General features: G+C 39.3%; 1 protein-coding gene across 1 annotated transcript in view; it reads left to right on the forward strand.

Moving 5' to 3' along the window:
- The window catches only part of AFG2A (AFG2 AAA ATPase homolog A), a 170,069-nt gene that overhangs the window by 30,301 nt on the left and 113,941 nt on the right, over positions 1-25,827 (forward strand). Inside the window, 3 exon segments of the mRNA XM_063415283.1 lie at positions 6,250-6,303; positions 6,682-6,761; positions 18,464-18,590. Coding sequence (XP_063271353.1) covers positions 6,250-6,303; positions 6,682-6,761; positions 18,464-18,590 — 261 coding nt within the window.

Raw genomic sequence — 25,827 nt, forward strand, 5'->3', positions numbered from 1 at the left:
TGATGGGGTTTTCAGTGAGCAGAAGCCTGAAATAAGAAAGCTTGGTGATTGTAAGTAGTTATAAGCAAGGCATTTAAGATGAAAAATGCAGAAGCATTGTGGTTTTATGAGAAATTTTGGCAAACATTTGATAAAATTTCTAAGAAGATCCACAGTAACACATTTACAGTAACATGTTAGCTAATTAGCAGATAGTAAAAATAACACTTTTTGAAAAATTTGACATTTTTTACAAAGGATAACAAGTTGAGGTACTTTGATGAGCTCTTTTAATCCTGAAGCTCTCTGCATATTTTAGTCAACTAAAAATACATCATTCATTTATTCTTACCATAAACTTACCAGAAGTGAATATGCAGGCAGAAAATGGTTATATATAATCCCCATCCCTATTTCTTTGTCCTTTCTCAATTACCTTGCAAATTTAACTTTTATTAGCACTTAGTTTCTCTCTCTCTATCTTCAAGTTACCAGTGGAGGAATGGAGTGTTGCTGGAGGTGTGAAGTCTCAGCAAATAGGTTTTGCAGCAGGGATGGTTAATTTTGTGTGGTTTTGCTGTGTGATTTTTGATCCTGCATGAATCCTGCCCTGATGATGCCAAAGGAACTCTGAAGGCACTGGTGCATGCAGTGAGTATAATTCAATGTTTCCAGTCAGTTCATTTTGCAGTGCAAATCCTGGCTTCTGTCTTCTGTAAAGAAGCCTTAAAAGATTGTCACTGGAATTTGCTGGTCAAGACAAATGGCAAACAAATGGACTCTGAGGCATGACAATAATGAAAATTGGATATTATAGTTGCCTTTGCAGTCTGACTGTGCTGCTTGTAACAACTTCACTGCAGGGATTGGGAATGACAGGTTTTTGCCAGTTTGCTTCTTTAAATACTTTGGAGCCCACAAGCACCTGTTGAAATTGAAGTTTTTCAAACCCCAGACAGGTGTCAACAAGTTTTTAAGGTCCTCTGGAATGCAGGGCAGAGGGAGAGGAAGTGATTAAATTGGTGCATGGTGCTCAGCCTGGGGTTTCCTTGTGCTGGGAGTGATGCAGATTAAATCTTTAAGCAGCCCTGAAAAAGCAGGCTTTATTGTTAAAAAGCAAACAGAATGCGTTTTCTAAGCAAATGTTTTTCTATGCAGCGTAACCGATTACCAAATCACACATGTACAGGCTCTGCCTTAGAAAGTGCCTTACTGTTAAAATAAAGGAAGTGTCAGTGTTTATCTTGTTAACTCGCTTCCCTGCAGCCCTGAGTCATGTGCTGCTTTGGTTTGACTGCGAGAGGGATGGAATAGCGTTTTGCCATGGAGATTACAGTGCCAAAAGACTCAATAACTAATTTGGGAGTCTCTTCAGTGTTGTTAGAGTAGTGCATAAGGCTGAGAGAATTGGGATTGTTCAATCCGGAGAAGGGAAGTCTTAAGACCCACCTAATTGTGGCCTTCCAGAATCTAAACAGAGCCTACAAGAGGGATGGAGAGAGGTTTTTTCCCAAGAGCATGTAGTGACAGGATAAGGGAGAATGGTTTAAAATGGAACAGAATAGATTTAGATTAGATAGATTAGGAAAAATTCTTTACTCTGAGGGTGGTGAGGCACTGGCACAGAGTGCCCAGAGACATTGCAGATTACTCGTCCCTGGAGCTCTTCAAGGCCAGGTTGGATGAGGCTCTGAGGAACCTGGTCTGGTGGAGGGTGTCCCTGCCCAGGGCATGGAGGTTGGAACTAAATGGTCTTTAAGGACTCCTCCAACCCCGGCCATTCTGTGATTCCATGACTCTATCTCACCTTCAGTGTCAAAACTGGAAAGAATTTTAAAAAGATGCTAGTTTTAGCTTTGTGAAGTGTGTATTGGTGGGGTGGGATCAAGCTTTGCTCCTCTGAGCTGGATGTCTAAGCTTCTCCTGCAGTCTTCAGAGAAATTGGCACATGGCACCTGAGAGGTGAATGTCTGTCTATCCAAATCAGTTAATGTGAATGTGCAACTCAGATGCCTGTGTGTGAGTCTGGGCACTGAACATTGCCCTAGGAACACATTATGAATGGTTGAAAAATAATTTTGGTACCTCTGGTTTTTTTTTTTTTTTTTTTTTTTTTTTTTTTTTTTTTTTTTTTTTTTTTTGTTGTTTTTGTTGTTTTTGTTGGTTGTTGTTGTTCTTTTCTGAGATTCACAATACAGAGCTCAGTTTCTAGACACATCATTTGAAATTAGATATTAATTATGACTGCTACTTTAATGTCTGTTTGATAATTTCTGTTTTAAGTATGGCAAAGAAGAAATTGTGCATTATCTTGTAGTAATAATCTAGAGTAATAATCTATTGGATATGATATAAACTCTCTAGTTGGATTTGTACTCTGTGGTTAACACAGTTTAATGTGTCTATGTAACAGCCCAGAACCTGTATGTGAGGTTATCACGTTATTTCTGAAGAGTCTAGACTGAGCTGTGTGCTGGAGACATCTGGAGCTGTGCCCATGTTACTCAGAAAGCCTAAGTGCATAACTTGCCTGATTGTCAAAAGAGTAAAAAACAATATGGAAGTCACTGACTAAATTTCCTACCCAAGTGATGGAAAAAATCTGCAAGTGGTCTTAAGCCCTGCTCAGAAAAATGACTGTTACTCTTTAACTTCAGGGATAGCAGATGTCCCTCTTGCAGTTTAAAAACACTTTGAGAACTTCTGTCAAAACCATGTATGTACAAGCTTTCTCATGTTGCTGCCTGCATACAGGGCTTTTATCTTCTGTGCAGTTAATCTTTCAAGAGTTGATTCTGATAATATTTTAAATGTAAGGAATTTTCTTTTTTTATTAAAATAAAAAATAAATTAAAATTCATCCAATCCAGGCCATAAGCAAGTAGAAGGTTTCATGATACACAGGAATATATCTTGTAAATGGGGATGGAATAGTCTTTAAGCAGAGCATGACTGGAAACTCTCTCTACTTTGAGGCTGAATAAAGAAACCTCAGCAGTATGCAGTGGGCCTGAATTGGCAGGTTTTTTACTGTCATTCTGGACTCTAGCTCACAAATGCTTATATGCATGTCTAAGCTACAACTACTTCTGCCAATTTTCTGCTCCAAAATTTTTGCTGGTTTTGGAGTCCCTGTGCAAATGACCACAAGAAACAAGTTTTATTTCTTCATGTCTGTATGGAAGATGACTTGTTGCAGATGAGAACAGAGCTGTGCAACATTAAACTGGCCCATTTTTTACTAGCACCTCTTGCTCAGTCTATCAACAGCTATAAAAAGCTTTTAAAAAGAATCCTTATGCTCACCCCTTGGCCAGAAATGATCTTTCAACAAATGTCAGCTTGCTAAGTCAAACTCATGTCATTTGAATTTAAAGCACTTAGAAAAGCACTGAAAAGCAAAATAAAAGAACCTCTCTTGGTATTTCTTCAGTGGCTTCCAACGAAAGTCTGCTGAAGGTGAGCTTTGTGAAAATGAGAAGCTGTATCAACTGCCAGCAGGTGACGTTGTGGTGGCCTGCAGACTGTCCTGCAGATTTATTTTTCAAGTAAGAGCTGCTATCAATCTGAGCCAAAGGACAGCACAGGTGCAGGCAGGGTAAGGCAGAGGCTCAGCTCAGGTGGGACCAGAGCTCATTTGCTACCTCCAGCTGCTTTGAACATTTCTAGTTTTTGTGTTGTGGTTTTCAGTGTTTGCATGATTGAATTGTACAGCAATTCCTCCTCTTCTGTGTGTCCTTTGTCTTACTTTGGACCCTTTTCTTTTCTTGCCATAGACAATAAGGATTCTGAGCTTTCTGCAATAAAAGCTGTGACACTCCAATGCAGTTCTGGTATCCCTCATGAAGGGTGAATTAGGAGACTTTGCAAACCAATTTTCATGAGAATTCTCTACAAAGAGGCAGAGTTCATTAACATGTAGTGGTCTTTCACCTGGAGTTGCTGCTTAATGAAGAGAAAAAATGGAGAAAAGCTTCATGTCGAAGCTTACAGCAAAAAGCAGCATTCAAAATAATTCTCTTTGAAACATTTTTAATGGTATTTATTGCTTTGATGTTGCCTTCATCATATTTTAATGCTTAATTAAAAATAAAATTACAAGCATCTGAAATTATATTGTACCTTAAAGCTCAAAAAGAGTAGTTTTGAGTTTAAGATTTTTGTTTTGTTTTTGCTGAGACAAAAGAAAATGACAGGCTATTTGATGTTGGGTCATAGGAGAGAAGCACACTGTTGGCACTGATGTGTGTGATGTTGGCTTCCTTGGGAATACTGATCTGAATAAAGATTACTTATGGGAATAAGGGCATGAAGTAGAAAGTCCACAGGCTCCAAGGAAAAGTTAGTGAGAGAAATAACTAGAGTAGAGTCTGCAGTGATTTCTCAATATAACAGAGAGCTGGATGGAAAGAGAGGACTGTGCTTTCGTTCCTTAAGGATTTGTCAGGGCTGTGCTATCGGATTCCTCATCTGCCCTGAACGTGATAAATGACGAGGGCCTGGAGCAGCTGGGCTGTCTCTGAGTTGCAGTCTCCTCACTGACTGCCACATGCTCCTCATGGGTGCTGTCAATAGCAGCAAAAGGCTTTGTGCTTCTCTCTCACCTGGCTTTTCCCTTTTCTCTTTCCTGCATGCCTCGGTTTTGTGTCTGGATAATTCTGTTTCCACGCGAGTACCCACCAGACTCCAATTTTGCAGTCCTTGGAGGCCTCCAGGTGACAGTTTAGCTACCACAGCTCTTGCTGTAAGGTAGATATTGCTGAAAGAAAACAATGCCAGTTGTATTATTTACCTTTCCTACAGGCAAGGCATACAGTACTGGCCCTATCAACCCTTATAGTGTGGCTTTGGCCTCTGTGGTGCTCTTGGTCTGGCTGGTGCACTGCCTCCCTGGTCATTTGGATAAAGGACAACTCTTTGAAAAGAAATCAATAAAAATGGTGTCTATGCCTGGATGCTTTGCTGATACAGATAACTTGTGCTTTGCCTTTCAGAGGATATATTTTTTACCCCTACATAAGCACAGGTGTTTTCCAGTGTCAAGCAAAAAGTCAGCGCATTAACTGTTACTGCAGAAATGAAAATGAGAGGGGAGGCTGCAAAAACAGTGCGCTGCATTTTTTGAGTGATGAATCTGTGTTCCACTGGCCTGGGAACACAGTCCAGATGGTCCCATTCAAAGAGGGCTTGTAACAGAGTCTCTGTCACTGGCAGTGCATAAACGTGAGTCTGCTACACATTGTTAGTTGTGACATACCTGCTGTTAAAGCCGCCCTGCACTCTGGGCTGAGTGTTACCTGAAGGCACCCACAGCGGGGAGGAGGTGGTTCAACTTTCTGACTGAAGGATGTTGTTTCTTCTGGGGAAATTACAAGGACACCTGCTGTTGCCTGGAAAATAGATTGGAGCCACTGGCGCTTTTCGTTCGGGGCAGCAGATAGTGATCCTTGTTTGTGGCTGCAGGTCAAGATTGATGCAAACCAGGCTGAAGTCAATGAGTCATTACCAATCCCAGGAGAAGCTGAGGCCCATTAGGAAGCATTATTTAAACAGGCTATCCTACAGGATATAGCAGAACAGAAAATACTCTGAGAATTGTTTTACTTTTTATAATTGTAAGTACTTGTTCAAGACTGGTATGCTGACTTTGTGGTTCCCAGTCTGTTCCTGGTGGACAGGGCTGTGAGTATAAACAGGCACCACAGCAGCTGGCACTCATAATCCTGCTTGGCAGCCTCGGCAGAGGAGTAGGAATGTGCATGAGCTCAGACACTGAAGAGCTTCCTTGCTAGGGATGGGTTTCAGGTGTGCTGCTGTGGAGCTTCTTGCTTTACCTGCAGTGTCAGGTTCAAAGAATTGCTGTTAAACATTGGTTTAAGTCACTGTTGTGATGCTTGATTGGACAGGCTGCAGGTTGAGAGTGCAACTAAATACTTTATTGTGATTTGTCCTTCCAGCTGATTTGCAGCCCCTTTGTGCTGTTGTTGAGCATTTTAAAGAACCTCACAGCATTTGATTTTTTGGTTAATTCCATTTGTGATGGTACTGGCAAAGTATTAGAATGAGAGAGCTAACCAACATGCATAGGTACTAAAATAAATGGAGAAAGCTTGGTACAGGTAGAGGGTAAGTAAAAATGCACCTGTAAGACTTACAAATGACAAAATGTCAGAATTTTTTGTAACAGAGAATGACCAGTGTAGCACTGGCAGATCGTCTCAGTCATTTTGAATACAAATGTATTATGCTTTTTAATTTTCTGTTTTGCAGGGGCCTGAGTTGATGAATAAATATGTTGGTGAATCTGAACGAGCAGTGAGAGAGGTGAGAAAGGGCAAGCTGTGGATTCTAAGCTTCCTTGGCTTTCAAAGTCTTCTCTGCTTGTGAGGTTACCTGTTAAACTTTCCGAAAAATTCCTTCTGGTGTAAGCTTAAGAAAGAAAAGAAGAAAATGAAGCAGCAGGGATATTTAGCTTTCTCTTGTGTCGACCTAGTGATACATGTTGAATTTGGGATCCTGTGGCAGCTTTTACTACAAGCCTGTTACTAGAAAAATCTGTTTTAAAATAAAAAAACCCAAGACAAGACAGGCTGTTGTCTTTTAGGTGAAGCTCTGTTGCTTTTGAGGTGTCCAGGGGGTGATAGTGTACTGAAAAATGCTTCCATTCCTTAAAGCTGGATATTTCATTGTTGTTTTTTATAGATCTTCAGGAAAGCCAGAGCAGTGTCTCCTTCAATTCTTTTCTTTGATGAAATAGATGCTTTGGCAGTTGAAAGGGGAAAGTAAGTAATCCTGTTACAAAAATAACAGACATTATTTTCTGGTAAATTATTCTTACACTGTACAATCACAAATTTATTTACCTACCTAGAATTATTTTTATTAAATATCTTCATTGTTTATACAGAAGGGTAATGTGTGACTTTTACTCAAGCCTATTTAAGTTGGCATAAACAGGTAAGTTGATGGAGTTCCTCCTTTCGCATCTCATTTGCAGGAATGAATCTACTGGTTCTCATGCTCTTTGGCTCTTTTCTGTGGTTTTACCTTTTATTTGCAGTAACTTAATGCCTTTTCTTTCCCAGGGTTGTTGCCTTGGCCTAATTTGGTGTCTCCATCAAGCAAACAATATGATCATAAGTTACATAACGCAAGTTTCCAAGGAGAATACTCATATACCTAAATTTACACTTGTGTTTAAATATTTTGCCAGACTGGGAAAAACGTAATAAAAAGATTTGGGAGCACTTGTATCTTTTCATGTGTGACATTAAGAAGGGATTATTGTGCAAACAGCTAATAGTATTATTTTTTTAAATATCCTGCTTTGTGATGATTCCAAGAGATATTTAGCTCATGTCTGAAGTAGGATTATTGTAGGTTTTAGTTGATACTACAGCATTTAAGATTTGACAGGCTCTGTAAGTACACTTTCTTAGGGGATACTTCCTTATAAATGTAACTGCTACTTGCTGTTGCAGCAAATGCTTTTACTGTGTTTATTTTGCATGAAATACTACCAAATTGGTGCATTAGAAAGTATTTGTCCTGTTTAAAGGCACATTTAAAACGTCAGCATTTTCCTGGGAAAAAAGCTTCCTCAGCATCCCTACGGATTCTTTTGTATTGCATTTGTCTCTTCAGGAAAGGATAACAGTTGCCATTTTGATGTTTTGGTGACACAAGTAATTTATTTGTGTCACAGGAGGTGGCATCACATGTAGCATAGAGCTGCCCTGTGAAGCTACTAAGAAATGAACATTCATGCAGCTAAAATTGCTAAATCTGATTGAAGATGTTTTCCTCAGAATCCTTCTCATGTGCAAGGTATGCAGCTGTGAAATTTGTGAGTTTCCCAGAAGTGCTATGCACTGAAGCAACAGAGAAATTACAAAATTGTTTGCTTAAATTAAGCCAGTGGAGGAGGAAAAAATATCATCCCCTGCTGCAATTGTTAATGTGTTTAGCTTTCAGAACCAGCACTTCATCAAGATCAAACCTTTTGGAATGTTAAGCCGTAATATATTTTAAACAATCTTTTCACACAGTGCCCTGGAGGGGTTGAGTGTGTTTGTTTGTTTGTTTGCTTGCTTTTAAGGGAGTAAACGACCTGATTTTACCTTACCTGGGACTGTCTGTGAGGGGTAGTAGGCCTGGCACAGCTTGCTGAAGAATGTGGTGTGACCTGCTGCAGTTGTGTTGTGCTGGAGACATCTGGTTTTGGAGCCTTAAAAAGAACAGGGTGGGACACACAAATATTTCATTGTCAAATCTGAACCAGATGGGAGGTAAAATATGTAGCAGAGTTCTCATAAAATTCATCTGAAATTAAATGGTGTAGGAAACCAGACAAGGCACTTATTAGAAGTGGCCCTTTTTTACAGGCTGACTTTGCACAGTAGGAATTTGCAAATGCACTAGAGATGCTAACGATTTGTGGCCTCTGGAGATCCATTTCCTGTGCTATTACTGACCATGCTGAAGTTTTCAAGGAAACACCTGTTTATATTGTCTCCCCATTCCCTCTGTTGGCTGAATTAGTTTCCTTAGCCTTGGCAGTGAAAAACACACTGTGACACAGCTTTGTGAGAGTTTAAATCCTTAATAGGATGCTGTGGGCTTTGTAAAGAATGTGCCACATTCCATATATCCTGGCTAGGCAACCTCTCCTGATCCTACCAGGGCATGTCCAGAAATCCAGAGAAGCTGATACTCTTAAGTTGTGGGAGTAATTTTATGTATAATTCTGACCAGAAATACAGATGTGAAATAACCTTGAGTAAATCACTTAATGCTCTTGTTCTTCAGTGCACCCTGCCAAATATTCATTAACTTATTATTTAGACTTGACTAAAGCTTGTTAATTTAAAACACAAACGTATTGCTCCCAATCTTTTGCAGAGATCACTGAACAGTCCCTTCTCAGCAGCAGGCACGTATAAACTAATAGACTTTGTAATTAAATGACAAATTATGTAGAGATAGACAAAGAAAGCTAAGGAACTTTCTACTTTGGACCATTCATAATACTGTTTCCTTTGCATCAGGTAGTGGATTCTGTCACTGCATAAGCATACTCCATGGCAAACACTGTTGCTACACTCAGTTATGTCACAGTGTTTTATTCATTACACATTCCCAAGCCATAATTCACTCCATAATTGTAATACATCTAATGCACTATCTAATGTAACTGTCTTGTGTAGCAGTTTTGTTTTACAAAATCTATTTGTGTGTGTTTTTTAGTTAGGACTAATAATACTTTGAAGCCAGCAAAAATAATAGCAATTGACGTTGTTCATTGTCAAAATGTTTTATTTGGAAAAAATTATTTCTTATCCAGCCTTCATAGAAGTTCCATGTGTTTTATGGATATGAACTAAGCTCCTGGTTTTTTTTTGTCTGTCCACACCCTCCCTATTTTGCATGTAGGCAACACACTAATACATATTAATCAAGGAATTAAGAATGTGGGCTGGTTACATACCAGTGTTAAAGACAATTTATGAAAATATAATCCTGCAGCCCTGAAGAAAAATAATTCAATGTAAGGAGCAATTTCTTGAGAGAAAAATCTGATTATCCTTGATGCAAGAAGTCAAGAGGGTGATTCTGAATGGACTTGAGTTTCCTGTGTGGTAGTGAAGATGTAAAGATAGTTTGAGCTGTGTTCACTTCGGCATTTTCTTCTGTTATTCTGAGCTTCTAACGCCCATGGAGGATTTTTCCATCTCTTTCTGATTTATGTTGAAATGTTAGAGTAAGTTTAGTGAGAACTGAAAATGAAAAATTAGTGGCTCAGTGGCCTGACTGTAGAGAATAAGGGAGGCATTCACCATGACTGTTTCTAAAGAACAAATTATAAACCTGCAGCAGAAAAGATGGTAGAAAGTTAGAGGTGTCACAGTGGGGTTTGAAGAGGAGAAATGATTGAGAAAGAAAAAACTTCTGCAGTCAAGCACCAGGAGAGGTGAACCATGAGATGCACTGAACCTTTTCCTTTGCTTTGTGGTTCTAATTAGCATTTGCTTGCACAAGCAGATTATGACTTTTCTTTCCCCATACTTTTGAAAGATGCTGTTATGACTTTTTGCAGGACAGATTGCACTGAAGCAGGACTGGTCCAGATACAGTGGAGTGTGAGCAGGCAGGTTTGCCTTGGAGTAATCCAGTGCCTGCACAAAGCTTGGGAGGCTTTACAAATTGCACAGCTGCTGAGAGTTATGGGTGTATGTTACCCTCAGTATCCTGACCATGTAAAACCTAATTCTTCTGGCCATTAGGGATTGCCAAGAGGGAAATGGCTTGGTAATTAGACTTGAAAGTGATGAATGGACGTGGGTCTGTGTAAATGCAGTGCAGACAGTCTGTTTGGTGAGCTTCAGAAATCTCTGTGCTTTGGAAATGTGACATTGTTTATATAAGTAGGATTTTTAGGATTTTTCAGCAAGAGACATCCTTTTCTTGTTTTTCAGAAGCAAAGCATTTCCCCTTTAACTGCAAGTCTCTATAATATAAAATGGGAAATGCTGTAGACTGCTATAAAAAACACTCATAAATTCTATTTTCCAAGGGGGAGAAAAAAAAAAAGACAAGGGACAAAATTAGTACCTTGCATTTGATTTGTGGAGGCCAAAAGTTGGTAGATGAATGTTGCTAACCTTTTCAGAGTGAGAGTAAAAGTGACAGAGTGAAGGGACTTTGGTACCAATCCCTTGAAACCACAGCATGATGATACTTTTTTTGGGAAAATGCGTTATCCTGTATGTTAGAAGGAGGATAGATTCCTAAGCCACAATTTAAAATAGTCAGAACCACTGAAAGACACACTGTTTTCACTTTAGATATTAAAATCTTTGCAGTCTCAAGTTTTGAGGCTCTCAGGCTTTTAGAAGGACCTGTGAGGAGCAGCAGCTTCTCTTCTGTAATGTGCCACCTCTGCCTTGAACAGGGTAGTGATAAATCTTCTCTTTTTGAACCAAGATATCTTTCTGGGATGTTTTAGGTCGTATTTATTTATCCTCTACACTTAAACTTGTCATTGTATTTTAGTGCCTGTGCAAATTCCCTGGTGCAATGGGCAACATCTCATTGAAGGAGGTCAGTGTGTTGCATCCAGTAATGAAACCCACGGGCTGGATTCTGTGGGGATACAGCAGAAGAGAGAGGTTTTTGGCAGAAATCCATCCTTCACAGGGTAAATTAGCAGTACTGAACCTGGAGGAAGTATTTCTCATACAAAGACAGAAGAATGTGAACAAAGTATACCTGGAAGAAATGGAGTTTCCCCCTGCCATGATTGTTGTGAGGGACCCAATTCTTGTTCAGCTCAGACAAAGAACTTTGTGTTTCTGGCCTCTGTTGTCACTGGTGTCCCTGAACTGGGGGACATCAGCTGATTCCCTGCGAGATCTGATCTATCTTTGCATATGATGGAGAATTGAGGCATTCAGAACTTTTGTGACTGCTGTATGAATTCTTTGAAGTTTTAGAATTTGGTATCCAAACAAATATTGTTTGGGGAAAAAAGCTGCATGCCTAGTGCCAGCTTTTTATTTTAGACCTAGCAAGGAGTGGTGAAAGGAAAGTTTTGAAACAATTTTATTGTACTTGTAATTGGTTTTGGAAGAGCAATTTTAACAAATAGCATTACCCATAGTTCGTATGTGTATACAGTAAATGCCTGCAGTCCCTTTAATTTTAAAGTAAATTAAAGTAAAGCAATTGTTAGTGCTTTTGGCTATCAAGAATCTTTTATCACACTGTGGTTTTGAATCTGTGTTTCTTCCTTTTTGTTTACAGACCCCAATAATTTGTAACTACCCAGCCTGCATTATAATTTGGATATTTGAAGTCAATAGAGACTTTCAGTGAAAACAAGACTGCATCCATAAACCTTTTTCATTAAGTCAACATTTTAATGATATGCAGGAGGAACATAATTAAAATTTATAAACAGTGAACCTATTATACATAAATATTGTGGTAACGAAGTGAAATCCAGTCTAGTTAGTTACTTCTAGATCTAAAATACTTACAATTTAAACTGTGCTTGCTTGCCTGGTAGACATGATTGATTACAGGTTTAAACTTGATTAATTTCCAGGAATGCACACAGGAGAAATGCTGAGGAAAACAGAATTAAAGGAAATGGAAAATTTACTGTGCATCAGATGTGTGCTTGGTTTGGGGTTGTTTTTTTGTTTTGTTTCATTGCTTTTTTTTAAGGCAACATCAGTGTTAGCAGAATAGGAGAACTCATGATGTTAGCATCCTTCTTGTGTCAGCCTGACAGTGCCAGGACCAGCTGGAAGTGTGGGCTAATGCCAGTCTTTCATGCATCTGGAATTAGTGGCAAGCAGATGGAAATGGCTGATGGATCACCACCTAGGCACACAAGCATTTGGAGATGTGCTTGGGGAAAGCCCTCTGAAAGAAAGCCTGTTGATTCAAACCTGTCTCAAACTGTCTCTTTTCCTCCTTTTCTCTCCTTTCACTGTGTTTCATTTTTCTGGGCCTACTTCATTAGCTTTTGGAAGCTGCAATAATGAGAAATTTAGGCAAGTGGAAGAAGCTGGTTACACAACCATGAAGGATAATTAGGATTTGTCTGCAGGCCATTTGTTTCAAAGTCACCTGCTGACAGCTGAACACTGTTTCCTGTTTTCACAAAGCTCATCATCTTTTTAGGAAAGCTTGCTTACAAGCTGGAGACCACACAAGGAGTACTTGGAGTTCTTTTATTTCTCTGTGCTCTTCTAATGCCTTGAAAACCAAATTACATGAACGGCATTTAATCAGTGAATTGACAGTTGGCAAAACATAATTTTGGTGTGGAGGTGGCCATGAAGATAAATATTCTATGTAGACTGTATTTCCCAGACTTTGCCTAATTTTCCTCTGGATATTTTCCTTCTGTTGTACTTGAATTTGGTGCTTGAGAAAACAGGGAAGATATGAAACAATGTAGTGGGTAATAGCTGATACAGGTGTGTACAGAATCCAACAGCATCTAACTGTAGGGTGCTGATGGAGGGAAGTGTTTAGGATCATCTTCTTGAAGGGTTCTCCTGATCACACAGGCAAGAAAAATCCCTGCTATGGGGAATATTTCTTATCTAAGCACTGAAGGGGCTAGTGCACTAATGTGTTTTGGGGTTTGTTTATTTTGAATGAATAATGAAGCTTTAGGTGATAATATTAAAGATTTGCATGCTGTATGTTCTTAGGCTTTTTAACAATATCCAAGATTGCGGTATCTGTAGTGGTCTGAATAATGATCATTGAGGTTGTACCATTCATGTGATATAACAGTCACAGTAGTAAATTTGGCCCAGTGTTTTAATATTGGAGAAGCCTGCTTTTCCTGACTGGCATGGCAGTGTCCATTCTACTGGACAAAATGCCCCAGTGATGGAATTTTTGCACAAAATTTGATATCTGGGACCATCCATATTGTCTTTCTGGTGTTGCTATTGGAGTAGATAACTTCTTATTTTTCAAATGCAGTGGAAAACCTTAACCTGCCAAAGCTGTATTTCACCCGAGTTCGTGAGGGAGAGCAATAAAAGAGTGTGACAGTTAATTAGGATCGCGGCAGCCGGATGGAAAAGTGGGGCTTGGCAGGTGCTCCTTGCTGACAGGTTTCCCCTGCAAAGCCCTGACACAAATGTCAGACTCAATAAAAATCCTTCAGGCTGTGCGAGCGAGGCAGCTCTCGCGTGGGAGTCTGCTGGCAGAGCGCTCTGTATTTCAGGAACCTTTTGCCTCTGTAGTTCACAGAGAGGTGGAGAGTCTGCCAGGAGGGGTCTATTTCAACCTGTTCAAATCTTTTTGATACTGAGCATTTTGTCACGTCAATGAGATTTACATTTGTTTTGATACAAAATTATTTCCAGAGGTTTCAGTAAAAGGGTTATTTGAGATGATACCATGTCCACAAGTAATTTTAAAACCTATAATTTTTGATTGTGATTGCAGTTCTTTTGTTTGAGGGGTGAAAAATAATAAAGCCAGTTCTTATCCATATGTAAATCTTGCCTGATGAGATGTTTTGGAAGAGAAGATGGGCTGGACTCCCTTGTCAAAAAACCTGCATTATAGATTTCAGCTATGTGGGGATTAATCCGTCTGCAGTAATTTATCCTGGATACTTCTCCTGAGGTCTGCCTCTGACCTCACAGCTCTGCCTAAGGTAGGGTCAGCTGTGCAGGAGAGGGGTCCTCCCAGACTTCCTCCTGCTTGCTCACAGTTGCTGTGACATTAACAGCTCTCAAAATGTTATTGTGTGAAGATTTCCTGCATTTCACATCTGAAGTTTAGTAGTGTAATTAAATTAAGGTTTTGATTCTGAAGCCAAGGTGTTCCAACAGGCTTCAGTGCCATTGAAGTCAGTGGTGGGATGGAGAGTCACTGGTTCTCCTTTATGAGATTTAAGTGGTCGTGGAGACTTTACATTTTTCAGTGAAAATGACATCTGGTGTTGGAAAGCCAGTAAAATGAGTATTTTTTCAGAAGTCCTCTAGATGGTCAGATGATGTAAATGTATGTTTGCTTTAGCTCACAGTGGTGGTGATGCTTACCAAATTTCATCGTGGGGCGAAACCGCAGTGACTGCATTCTCAGACTGTTTTTAGTTTTCAAATATTAAAAAATCTGTTAGAAAAAAGGTGGAAGGGGGAAGGAAAGGAAATTAAATAAATGAAAATGTACAAAACAAGAAGTTGCTGTCAAAAAATGCCTATAGCAGGAAGGGTAACAGATTTAAATGTGATTTCATGCATCTGGTTATGTCTGGAAACAAAATCTTCTTGGCTTGAAGATCTGTATAAGCTAGTGAACTGTATGTACTCCTTGGTGCAGTGATAGGATCAAGCTGTGGTTGCTTTTATATCCCTTGGAAGAAGTATGAGAGTGGTTTAAGGTGTCCAGGGGGAAATTTCAGTGCCCACTGATACATGAATCCAGCTGGCTTGAACAGTCATTGGATAAGGCCAGAGGAGATAGAAATAAAAGCTGTGGAGAGCCCTCTCTTGCTCTATTGATTTTGGAGCTGGTGCTCCTGATCTCAGACAAAGGCAGAATTAATTCAGATTCATTGTGAGTCTTTGGTAAACTGTAGCATTCATAGTTTATACTGCCAGAATGTGTATTGGGAATGCCTTTAGCCAAAGTAAAATACTAAGACCAGGTTTGTCTTTCATATTCTCTGTGGATAGTCTTATCTGAAAGGCTTCAGGATTCTTCTCTGGTGGTCAAGCTGAGTGCCTGTGCAGGAGTGCACATGTGCTTTGTCTGAGACGAGTGGGACATTTGCAGGATTAGCTGGAATATCATGTAGAGGAGGGTTTCTGTCTCTAGCTGCTGTAGTGACCTTCTCTACCTTTAAAAACTTCAATAAGGATTGTAAATAAAGTGGGGTTGGCAAAAAATTAAAACAACACATAGCCTAATGTATTTCATTAGGGCAGCACCAGCGGTTGCCTGAAATTCTCAGGCAGGCTCCTCTTTGCTCACGCGTTTTTTATTTCGAAGGTATTTCTGGTTGAGGCACGGCTTCTGCATGCACACAGCCGTGCACACACATGGCCCTGCGTGGATTATGTGAGGGGCTTAGCTCTGGCTGCCTGGATTTGCAGGCAGCGTGTTGACAGGAAATGAGTTTGTACCAGGACGTGCCTTTGGAGGACCATTTCCAGGCAGTTGTGAGGATGACATCAATGTGTGGAGGCAGGGGGAGGGCCAAGGCAGCCCCTTGGCTCAAAGTTGGTTTTGGCAGTGCCTCCGTGGGACTGGGGGGTTAATCATGGTTTGTTTCTCTGGCTGCTGTTTGTGTCAAAACTCCAGGCAGCCTTAATGAACGTTGCCTGTGTTAATTTGGAAGCCTTGCTGGGAAACCATTGGAAAATGGAAAATCGCATCCTTGCGTGTCACCCCTGGAGTTAACGGCTCGGGCAGCACTGGAGCTCTCAGAGCACACTGTGGCTCTGAGGCAACTCCCAGCAGCTGGGAAAGAGATGTCTCCCTGTGCCTGCCTGGGATTCTTATAGGGTGTCTTGTTCAGCCAAAAGCTAATTTTTTAGCTAAAATGGGGCAGTGTGTGATAGCTTAGTGAACTATGTAAAGAAAAGCACTGACATTAGAAATCTGTGGTGTCATAGGACCCAGGCCCTTCTTCACTTGATACTGGTTTTATTACTGACACTTTTTGCATGCATGGACTTAAACTGTTTACTTCACTTTTAAGAGATAATAATAAAGCCTCTAATAGTGTCCTAGAAGCCTTGCTATTGTTTGAACTATATTATACCATCAGTGATTGCCTAACTGCAGTTTTCTGATGATGCTCTAATTGCATGGAAGTCTTTACAATGTGCATTTCCCTGTGGGGATTTTCCTTAGAATAAACACTTCTTGTTGTGGGTTTGGGGTTTTTTTGTTGGTTTTTTGTTGCGGGTTTTTTTGGTTTTTTTTTTCAGTCTGAAACTTGTAAGAGAAATGTTTATATTGGGGAAAGATGTAATATCCGTTCTAGCCACCTCTCTCTAAAACAAAATATTTCTATTTTTTTTAAGGGAGCAAAGTTTAGCATCTCCATCGAAATCTTCTAGCTTCAAATCATGTCACATAATGATAACATTTTTGTCCCAGCTTTACAATTATTTTTTCCTTTGCTTAGCATTTTCGTTTGCTCAGTCTATGGGGTATAAAGTGGAGCAAAATTGAAACTCATGCAAGATGGGAGGCCTGGATCCCTACTGAGACTAGCTAATGTTACCAAGTTGATTTTAATTTCCTTTAAGCTGTGTGTCTTTCCAAAAGCATTTGCTATCCGTGTCCAACACCTGAAGTGTTTTATCACTCTCAGCTCTCTATAAGTCAGTAGGACTGTGACCCATGGGTACATTAGAAATGCTCAAATATGGCTTGGGGATTTCCACTGTTGCTGCAGAAACCCCAAAAGCTGACAACCAAGTAACCTAAGTCCCTTCTCTAATATTTCTTAGCAACCTAAATATTTTACTCTCCTAGCTAACATTTATTATAGCTCCTTAAAGATGTTTTCCAGAGTGGGTGTGATAAGTTCACTGTTTTGCTCTGGAAAATTGCAGAACCAGTTGTAGGATAGGAAAGTTAGGGGATTTATTTGGAACTGTACAACAGTGATGGAGCCATTTCTGTTGCTTTAGCTGTGGGACATCACTGTGGTTGCAGGCAGGCTGGTGGTGGGTGGCAGTGCTGCAGCAATGTATGTGTATAATAACTGTGCAACTGTATTTGTGCACGCTCTGTCTGATGGAAATAATTGGAATGCTTACATTTTAGTATATTTAATATTTTTATTTTTGGAAAATGAAAACATCAGAATGATCATACTGCACGTCTGTGTGTGTGGGTGCCTGTTTATAAACATTAAAGACAACTTTCAGAAAAGGACTTTCAAAAATTTTGAGATTAAAAAATTATCTTAATCCTCTATAGATTTGATCTTAAGTATCAGACATCTTTTTACTTCTTAGTTTATAGGGAAGAACTCCAGCAGAACTGGAGTGATTAATTTTTTCAAATTGTATTAGAAAGAGCCTATTTAAGGGTAGAGAAGTGAAACCTTCCCCTGTGCAGCAGAGGAGGGAAGAATCTAGTCCCACTGGTGAAAGATGATGGAGATGTGTGCCTCCCATCCACAGGGCAAGGTTTTATGGAACACAGCGAGGTTTTGGTGTGTGCCAAGAGAAAGATTCCCAGTTTCTGGCAAAAGAGGATAAATCTCACATTTTTAGTACAATCTCCAGCTGCTGTCCCTAGCCTGCTTCAGTTTCCCTGCCCCTTCTCAGCAGAGGTAATACTTTATGCTTGTCTGCATAGGTTTTTCACATATTGGTGATTTCAAAACTGGAGTTTTCAGTTTTTTCAGTGTTGGATTTTTTCCCTGGTATCTGGAAAACGAACTGAGTTAAAGGACTGACAATGCAATTATGAGGCAGTTGGTCAACACTCAATTTATTCTCATGTGATGGAGAGAACATAAAAATGTAGAGCAACTCTGCAAAACACATAACTGCCTATTTTTTTATAATGCATAGGGTTGTGTAAGCTCTCACTTGGATGGTACTAAAAATGAAAGTTCATCTGACTAGTAAAGAAGCTGCATGAATTCAGTTTTCTTAAAAATATTTAATCCAGATACCCACATTGTGCTAAGTTCTTTACAACCTCCATAGCAGAGCAATAAGTAAAAACCCCCCACATCTCAGTTGCCTTGCTGAATACCAAGAAAACCTATGGAACTTAAATTCTCTGATTTGGTTTTACTCACTTCATATCACTGATGCTGTTTCTGAGGTTGAAGGCGAGAATAAATATTATGAAGATTTAAGGCAAAAAAGTGCATCTGTGTAAATTGGAAAGAATAGTGTATCTTTTCCTTACTCCTATTTCTAGGAAGAGAAAGATAATGCTGTGACTTTTTTTTTCTGTAAATCAGCTCTTCAGATGCTGGGAATGTAGCAGACCGTGTCTTGGCTCAGTTGCTGACGGAAATGGATGGGATAGAACAGCTGAAGGACGTGACAGTTTTGGCAGCTACGAACAGACCAGACATGATAGATAAGGTACAAATAGATGCACTGTCTATATCCTATTGCTCTTGAAAAGACCAGATTTTGGTATAATTCCATCCTCTTTTATTCTCTGAACTGTTGTCTGATCAATTTAATGATTAAGAATAGAAGTTCGGAAATGAAGAGAAGGCAGAGGAATGGTTCATATCCCTCACTTTTTTTCCCCCCTCTACAGAATTTTTAATAGAAAAAAAAGCGTTTTATGATAGCCTTAAATATCTGTTTCCTAGAAGAAGTTTTCCTTAAGTCAAGCTCATTGGACTTGTGAAGCAACGTTTCTGTCAAACTGCTGCCATGGTTTTTGCTTCTCTTGTGTTTGTTTATGCAGGAGTTTGCTGGAGTTTGTTGGTTTCATTAGTTTTTTCCTTTCAAGGATTAAGTGTCTCAGCAATTCAGTTTCCAACTGTAAACAGGGAAATTTCTCCTCAAATCCCACAGCAGCTCTGCTGGTGTGACAAGAACATTTCAAGTTTGTAAAGTCTGGAGGGTTGTAACACTTATTGCAGAAAACCTCCAAGCACAAACCCAACCCAGCAGCCCTCTAGAAAATCCACTTTAAAATCGTTTACCACTGCTGTGTCTTCTCACAGCTAAGTGCAGTAGATGGATCAGTCTGAAGTGATTTCCTTTAAGATATGATTTGTAGTGTTGGAAAGGTTCTTTATTCCACAGCCTTTCGCCTTCACAACATTAATGAATTTGATGACATGTTAATGAATTAAGTTTTCGTGATCTTTTTGGAGTTTCTTATAAGTTTCTTAAATAATTCTCACCTTCTAAGCTATTTTTGGAATAGTCTTTTCTGTTTGTCTTGGCGCATTCAGGCATAAAATATATATGAAATGTATATGTTTAATGTATGGTTTGTATGCACATGGAGTCTTGAGTAAAAAACTTGCATTTTGGCTTTAGAACACAGCCTCTTCCCTTTTGAACTGAAGGGAGCCACACAGCTAATGGAGACCTGACAAAGGCTTCCTCAGAGCTTACTTGTACATTTATCTATGAGCCTGCCATGGCAAAGCAGAGCTAGCAAAGAGTTTTCAGTAAAAGATAATAAACTCATCAGTGAAAAGTGTGCTTGTGCAAGATTGAAATTTTCAAGATTTCACTTTTGTCAAATTGATTTGGGGTTTTTTTTTTAGTGTCTGTTCTTTGGAGTAAGACTAAGCTGTATTTGAAAACATTCTGATTGTTGAACAGCAGGGAAATTTCCTTTGGAGTCAGTTCAGCATTCTTCTGTGTTGTCTCTGTCACCAGCTGGGAACTGAATTCTCTGTCATTCTCCCTTTTGCTGGATTTCTCCTGGGCACACAGTGAATGCTGCTTTCTCATATTTTAGGTTTTATTTGAAATACTGGCAATATTGCAACAAAACTACCATGAGTTAAAGGTGCCACCCTGCAATACAGAGGACTTCAGGATAGAACCTAATTTACTATGTACTGTACCTATATCACTCAAGATGCAAATCCAGACCTCTTAGCCTGAGAATTAAAGTTTTCATTTATGATATGATGCATAGAAATGTAATGTCTTCTGTACATATGAATTTTATGAGAGTGGTGAACTTCTAAGAATGAAGAACACAGTGTTGTTGTCTAGACCAGACAGGCTGTACCAGGTCACAGTAATTTCCTGGGTCCATGCAATATTTGCAATGCATGAGTTGTACTTTTTCCCTTCCCTGGAAGAAAGAAGATGACACCAGAAAGCTTTCTGCTTCACTAATGGGAAATCTTTCAGTGGGGGCTTTTAATTTACTCTCAAGTAAGGTGATCCCTTTGAGAGGTAAGAATTTGTTAAATTAATATTTTAAATGAAAACAGTTATGTGTGACAATGAGTGTCCTGTTTTCACAGGTAAGTATGGTGACTATACAGTAATTTTTAAGGTATGACTTTTACATATGGTATAAAAGTCCAGTGTAGTTTCCGTTCTCTACTTCCAAGAACTGGGAAAATACTTCTATCTGGAATACTTTTTTGTGAGTATTCTTCAGATTTCAAAGCAAAAAATGCTTGAGGAATGCGTGTTTTCCAAAGTTTCTATGCCTTCAAAATTGGTAACAATCCATCCAGCATTTTAATTTATGTGGCTCCTGCTTAACTGACAATGATGTGATGATTAATCTCCTGTAATTTGCAAACAGCATGTGGGGATATCAAATGTAAGGGTATTCCCCAGAGCCTAGTGGAGACTTCATTATCCCTGCAAACACTACAGTGCGTTGCTTTTGGAGAATGAATAGATTTGAGTCACACTTTGTACAGGGTTATGTGTAATGGGAAACTTGTTTGGACTTGTCACAGATGCCTATTAATAACGTATTTCTCTAAGATGTCATGATTGTATTGAAATATTACTGCATCTTAAAGTTGTGTCTCATATTTGTGTCTCAGCTACTTTGCATCTCATTCATGTAATGCTGGAGAGACTTTGGAATAGTTTCTGTTTTCTGTAAGAGTGCAAACCCAGCACGTACTGTTTTCAGCCATGTATGGTACAGAAAGTGATTTCTCGTGGAAGGGAAATATTCTGGAACAAGATGTTCTGAACATTCTTTGAAAGTGATACAGAAACAAAACACTCTGAGTCAGTAATAATAGTAAAATCTTTCCTTTTCGTCTTCATTCTATAAGCAGAATTGATGACCAGTAAGTGGAAAAACTGCCTTTTAGTTGTGGTGACTTATCCACTGAGGAGTGACTTTTCATGCCTAAAATATGTAGCGGTAACTTTATGGAGCTGCTTATGATTCAAAACCTTGTTTGTGTTTTCCTATGCATCAGCTGTCCTAATGAGAGATCACTCATCCCCACATAAAATTTTTTGAACCCTGTGTATAAATTGCTCAGCTTGAAATGAAGCATTCTGTCCAGACATACATGTGAACAAGTTTTCAGGTGTGGTGTGTCAAACTTCTATGGAAGAAAACCTAGACCAGCTCATCAAGATTTGTGTGCCCTGTTTTTCCTTTTCTCAGTGGAACCTGTTTTCCTGGTCTTTTATTGCTGGACTTGCTTCTAGTGTGAGAAGGGTGGATTATTACCTACCCATGCAGATATCCTTTTTTTCCCCTCTTAAGCAGCATTTCAGACTCACTTAGCAAGGGTGCATAGGGAAAAAAGGGAGAATGTCATCTCCAGGGACCTCGGTACATGTTTTAGCACAGGAAGCAATATGCGCGTTGCTGCACTGGATGGTTTTCCCTCCTGCTGGGTCAAATTTGAATGTCAAACACTTTAGCTGTGATGTAAAACATGAGGCGCTGAGTGCTGAGTGGAGGGATGGCCCTGGTACAGGATGACATCCTGGTGCTCCTGACAGCTTCACTTCTCCTTATCTTGGGGTATGCTATTTGCATAAGAATGACAGGATGTGATAGGACAAATGAAGATTGATGGGAAGTTGTGCTGTCAGCATTTCCCATTGTCTCCAGATTGATGATGGTCTGGATTTTGTCTGCATTCATGGGCTTCAGCGTAGTTTAAACTGGAAGCTGTCCTGGTACCAGAATACTGAAGCGCTGAACCTTTACAAATGCTTTGTTAGCACAGGAGGGCAGTGCTGGGCTCTCCATTTCCAACCATCCTGCTCGTTGCTCTAAAAACATGTATTTTGCATATTGTGCCGGTGCAGGGGATTTTTCCTGCTTCCTTTTGCATGTTTATTTTGCTTTTAAAAAACTTCCTCCCTAGTCTTCTTCCTTACTTTTTCCTCTTCCATCACCTGCAAATTTTGCTGCTCCTTATTGTAAGCTTTGTTGACTTAGTTCTATAAACCACTGGCTTTGAATTCAGCTTATATAGTTTAAGAGTCACATGGATAACACTGAATTTTCTGTTCTGGTTGCATGAACAAAATAAAACAGAACTGCAGCTGATAGATATTCTTCCTAGCAACTGCCAACTATGGGGAAAGGGAATAAAACTCCCTTCCTCCATGCTTCAGTTGGATTTGAAGGAATCTTCTGGACAGAGAAATCAAGCAGAAGTTTATCAAATTGATCTGCCCCTCAAAATGTTCATTACTATGTAGTTATGGGACAATCTTAATTTAAAATGGCTTGTTTTGATGAAAATAAAAAATGTGTGATAGAACCATTTGGCAGAATCAGTAAAGAAATTATAATTTCTTGCCTGCAGCAAAAGTGAATAGTTGTTCCTCTTTAAAAACATCAAAGTTCGGTCTTTCAGAAGGCTTGTGGAAGAAATTCAAATATTTAAGTTTGGAGTTTTACAATTTAAAAGGCATAGGAAAAAATCTTCCACATTTATTTGTTATTATCTGAAAATGTGTAGGTGCTGTTACAAAGCAGGTGATGCAGTCGGATGCAGTGGTACAATCTTACCTCAGTATCATGTCATATATTCTCCTATTTATGTATTTGCCTATTTGTGATTTCTGTTTTGGCTGGATACATCTCACTAAGGGTTATTCCTGTGTTACAACTCTGATTTGGTAGGATTTCAGTTTTCCCCAATGTTGTATAGGACTGTAGAGTTAGAAGCCACATAATCCATCATGTGTCTTGCAGTGGAAGGGAATGAGCAGAGTAAGGAAAGTCTTGCTGCCATTTCTCAGCAGTGCAAATTTCCTTCAGATTTGGAGGATAGGGGACCCAAGACTGGGTGCTTTTTAGAAGGAAATGGTGCAGGAACATTTAACTTTCTCACCTCTTATATTCTTGTGATGCAGTATTTCAGAGTAGGAATTGAAGGATGGGAATGCAATCACCACATCTCTCCACACTGCTGAGCCATTATTTTTTTTTCCTTTAAATGCTGAAATGCTTTTCTGGTTGTCAAAGGACACTCCTTATATTCTTGTAAAGCCCTGGAATTAAAAACAGAGAGTGAGATTTTGTGGGTCTCCTTTTCAGTCGGCCAGCACCTAGAGCACTTACATCATCTTGCCCAGGTGCAAGTTGGGCTCTTTGAAATACAGAAGATGTGGGATTTCTTTTGAAGACAAGATCGTTCTGGAGCATATAATAAATTTTCAGAAAATGAAGCTTTAGGGAAAAATGATATCAAACTACATGACATTGAAAAGAGGATCTGATATTCTAAAATACTTTCACAATTTTGGCACCATCACATTTTCCATCAATTGGTTTTCTCTGGTATGTGTTTGAGTTTTTCCTCTTAATTTTTTTAAACGTGTGACTGACTGGGGCAAAGAAGTGCTCTTGAAAGATTTCCAAAGGTTCAACTTTGCCTTTATTATTATCAGATCTTTACACTTTAGGGTGATTAGAAGCTTAGTACCCATATTTAAAAAAAAAAGAGCAAAAGAGTAAAATGAAATGATTTAAAAGTTTTTCCCATGTTCTTTTCACCTGCCAAACTGAAATGCTTGAATTGACACAGTTGATGAGCAGTGCTGTTTACTGGCTGAGACTTTCAAGGGGCTCAGACCTCCAGACTTTGAGGCTGGATTACATTGTGAATCCATGGTTTCTAAAGATCCTGACTACTCTTACTATGCAGAGATAATTTGTGGTTCATATATATATATATATATATATTTGTATCTCTTTAAGTCAAGAACTAGGTTTTAAGATTCACCCAAATCTCTGTCTCCCTTCCCTCCCCGCCCCCTCCCCCGTCACAAATGAAAACTTTGTTTTCTCATGAGCACAGCAAATAAAATATTTCCAGGTGTGCAAAAGTGATTTTTGTTTCCAACTATTCGATTGTCAGAGTGTGGAGGGCTGAGTAGTAAATCAGCCTTAAGGCTGCTATGGTTTTAAAAAACAAAATCTTAGTGGTGACAGCTGAAGAGCACAGTGACTTTTTCACTCAAGATTTATTACTTGCCTGAAAAGAAACATTGAAGGGAAAACTTGCTGGGCTGCATATTTTCTCCCTTAGCAGATATACTATAGGGCCAGGACAAGTTGGCTTTATTTTGTCTGTGAAAACAATACATTTAAACAATGTATGTAAAAATATAATAGTTTTACTTCAAATAGAACAGAAAAGTCAATACACCCTTCTCTTGTTGTTTATAGTGGAAAGCATTCCTTGTGTCTGCTCAGTTGTGTGTTTTAGCATCACTTACACTTTTATAAACTTCTCTGCAGCACATGCCAGAAAATTTACTTCAAGGTATCAGTGTGTGTTTATTTCATTGCAGAGATGGAGAGGTAAAGGCCACGGGCCATTATTTCTGATTCAGATCTCCTGCCTGGAGGTCACAGAGTCCATCTAAGGTACGCAGGGTGCTAGCAAGCCTCTGGACACAGTGGAAACTTGGAAAGGCTGAGATTCATGTCTGTTGTGTAAATGCCATCCTGGTTCAATGAGTCTGCAACTGTGGTACCAGATGTGGTTTTGGAGGTTTGTGGTTGTTTTTTGTTTTGTTACTTTTGTGTGTGTGTTTTTTTTAACAGTGACATGGAAATTATGCTGTATTTCTAACATAACATGGGAATATCTCTGGTTAAAATGAATAATGCCTCTAAAACTGAGGGGCATGTAAGCAGTACACGTAGACTGGATGTGAATTCCTCAGTGTTGGGTTAGGTCCAGTGTATTCTTCATGTAGGTTTAGTGACAAAGCAAAAAACTTTATCTAGAGAAGTAACACTAATTTTGTGACTAAGTGTAATGTACCTGCAGAGCAAAGTACAGAGAAGGCAGAGAAGCAAATGCAGGAAGGCACATTCCGTTGTCAGCATGCTGGATGGCATGAGTCTTGGTTATATTTAATTAGCTTCATTAGGGTGGTGATAACAGTTAAAGGAGAGACATTCCAAACAGCCTTGGGTTTTAAATATTTCTGGGAGTGATGTTGGAAGGGATGTAAGTGTAATACTGAGAGCTGCAGAAGCTTGAGGAAGGGCCGCAGTTACGGTACTTGGGCTGTAGCCATGAACACATTTACAGCTTGCTTTGGTCTTGGTCTTCTGCCCAGCTTTCCTCTTTGTGGATGCAAAATGCATAGTGTTTGTCCAGCTTCTTGTGTGTGCTATATTAAAATGGCATTATAGAGGAGGTTGTGTTTGTCAAGCACCCATGAGTTAAGAAATGGCTACAATCTTCATTCGTTCATCCTCTGTGTGCATTATAATGCGGTCTTTTTTTACATTAATTAAAGATGTGTGCCTTGTGCACAATTAATTAAATTGCATTCATTTAGAAAATTATTTGTGCAAGTCATTATGATTGCCTCTACTTTAATTACCTCAATACTCACATTTCCTTGCTTTTGAGGGCTC

The sequence above is a fragment of the Prinia subflava genome, chromosome 18, assembly GCF_021018805.1.
Source record: "Prinia subflava isolate CZ2003 ecotype Zambia chromosome 18, Cam_Psub_1.2, whole genome shotgun sequence".
In the NCBI taxonomy this organism is placed as follows: Eukaryota; Metazoa; Chordata; class Aves; order Passeriformes; family Cisticolidae; genus Prinia; species Prinia subflava.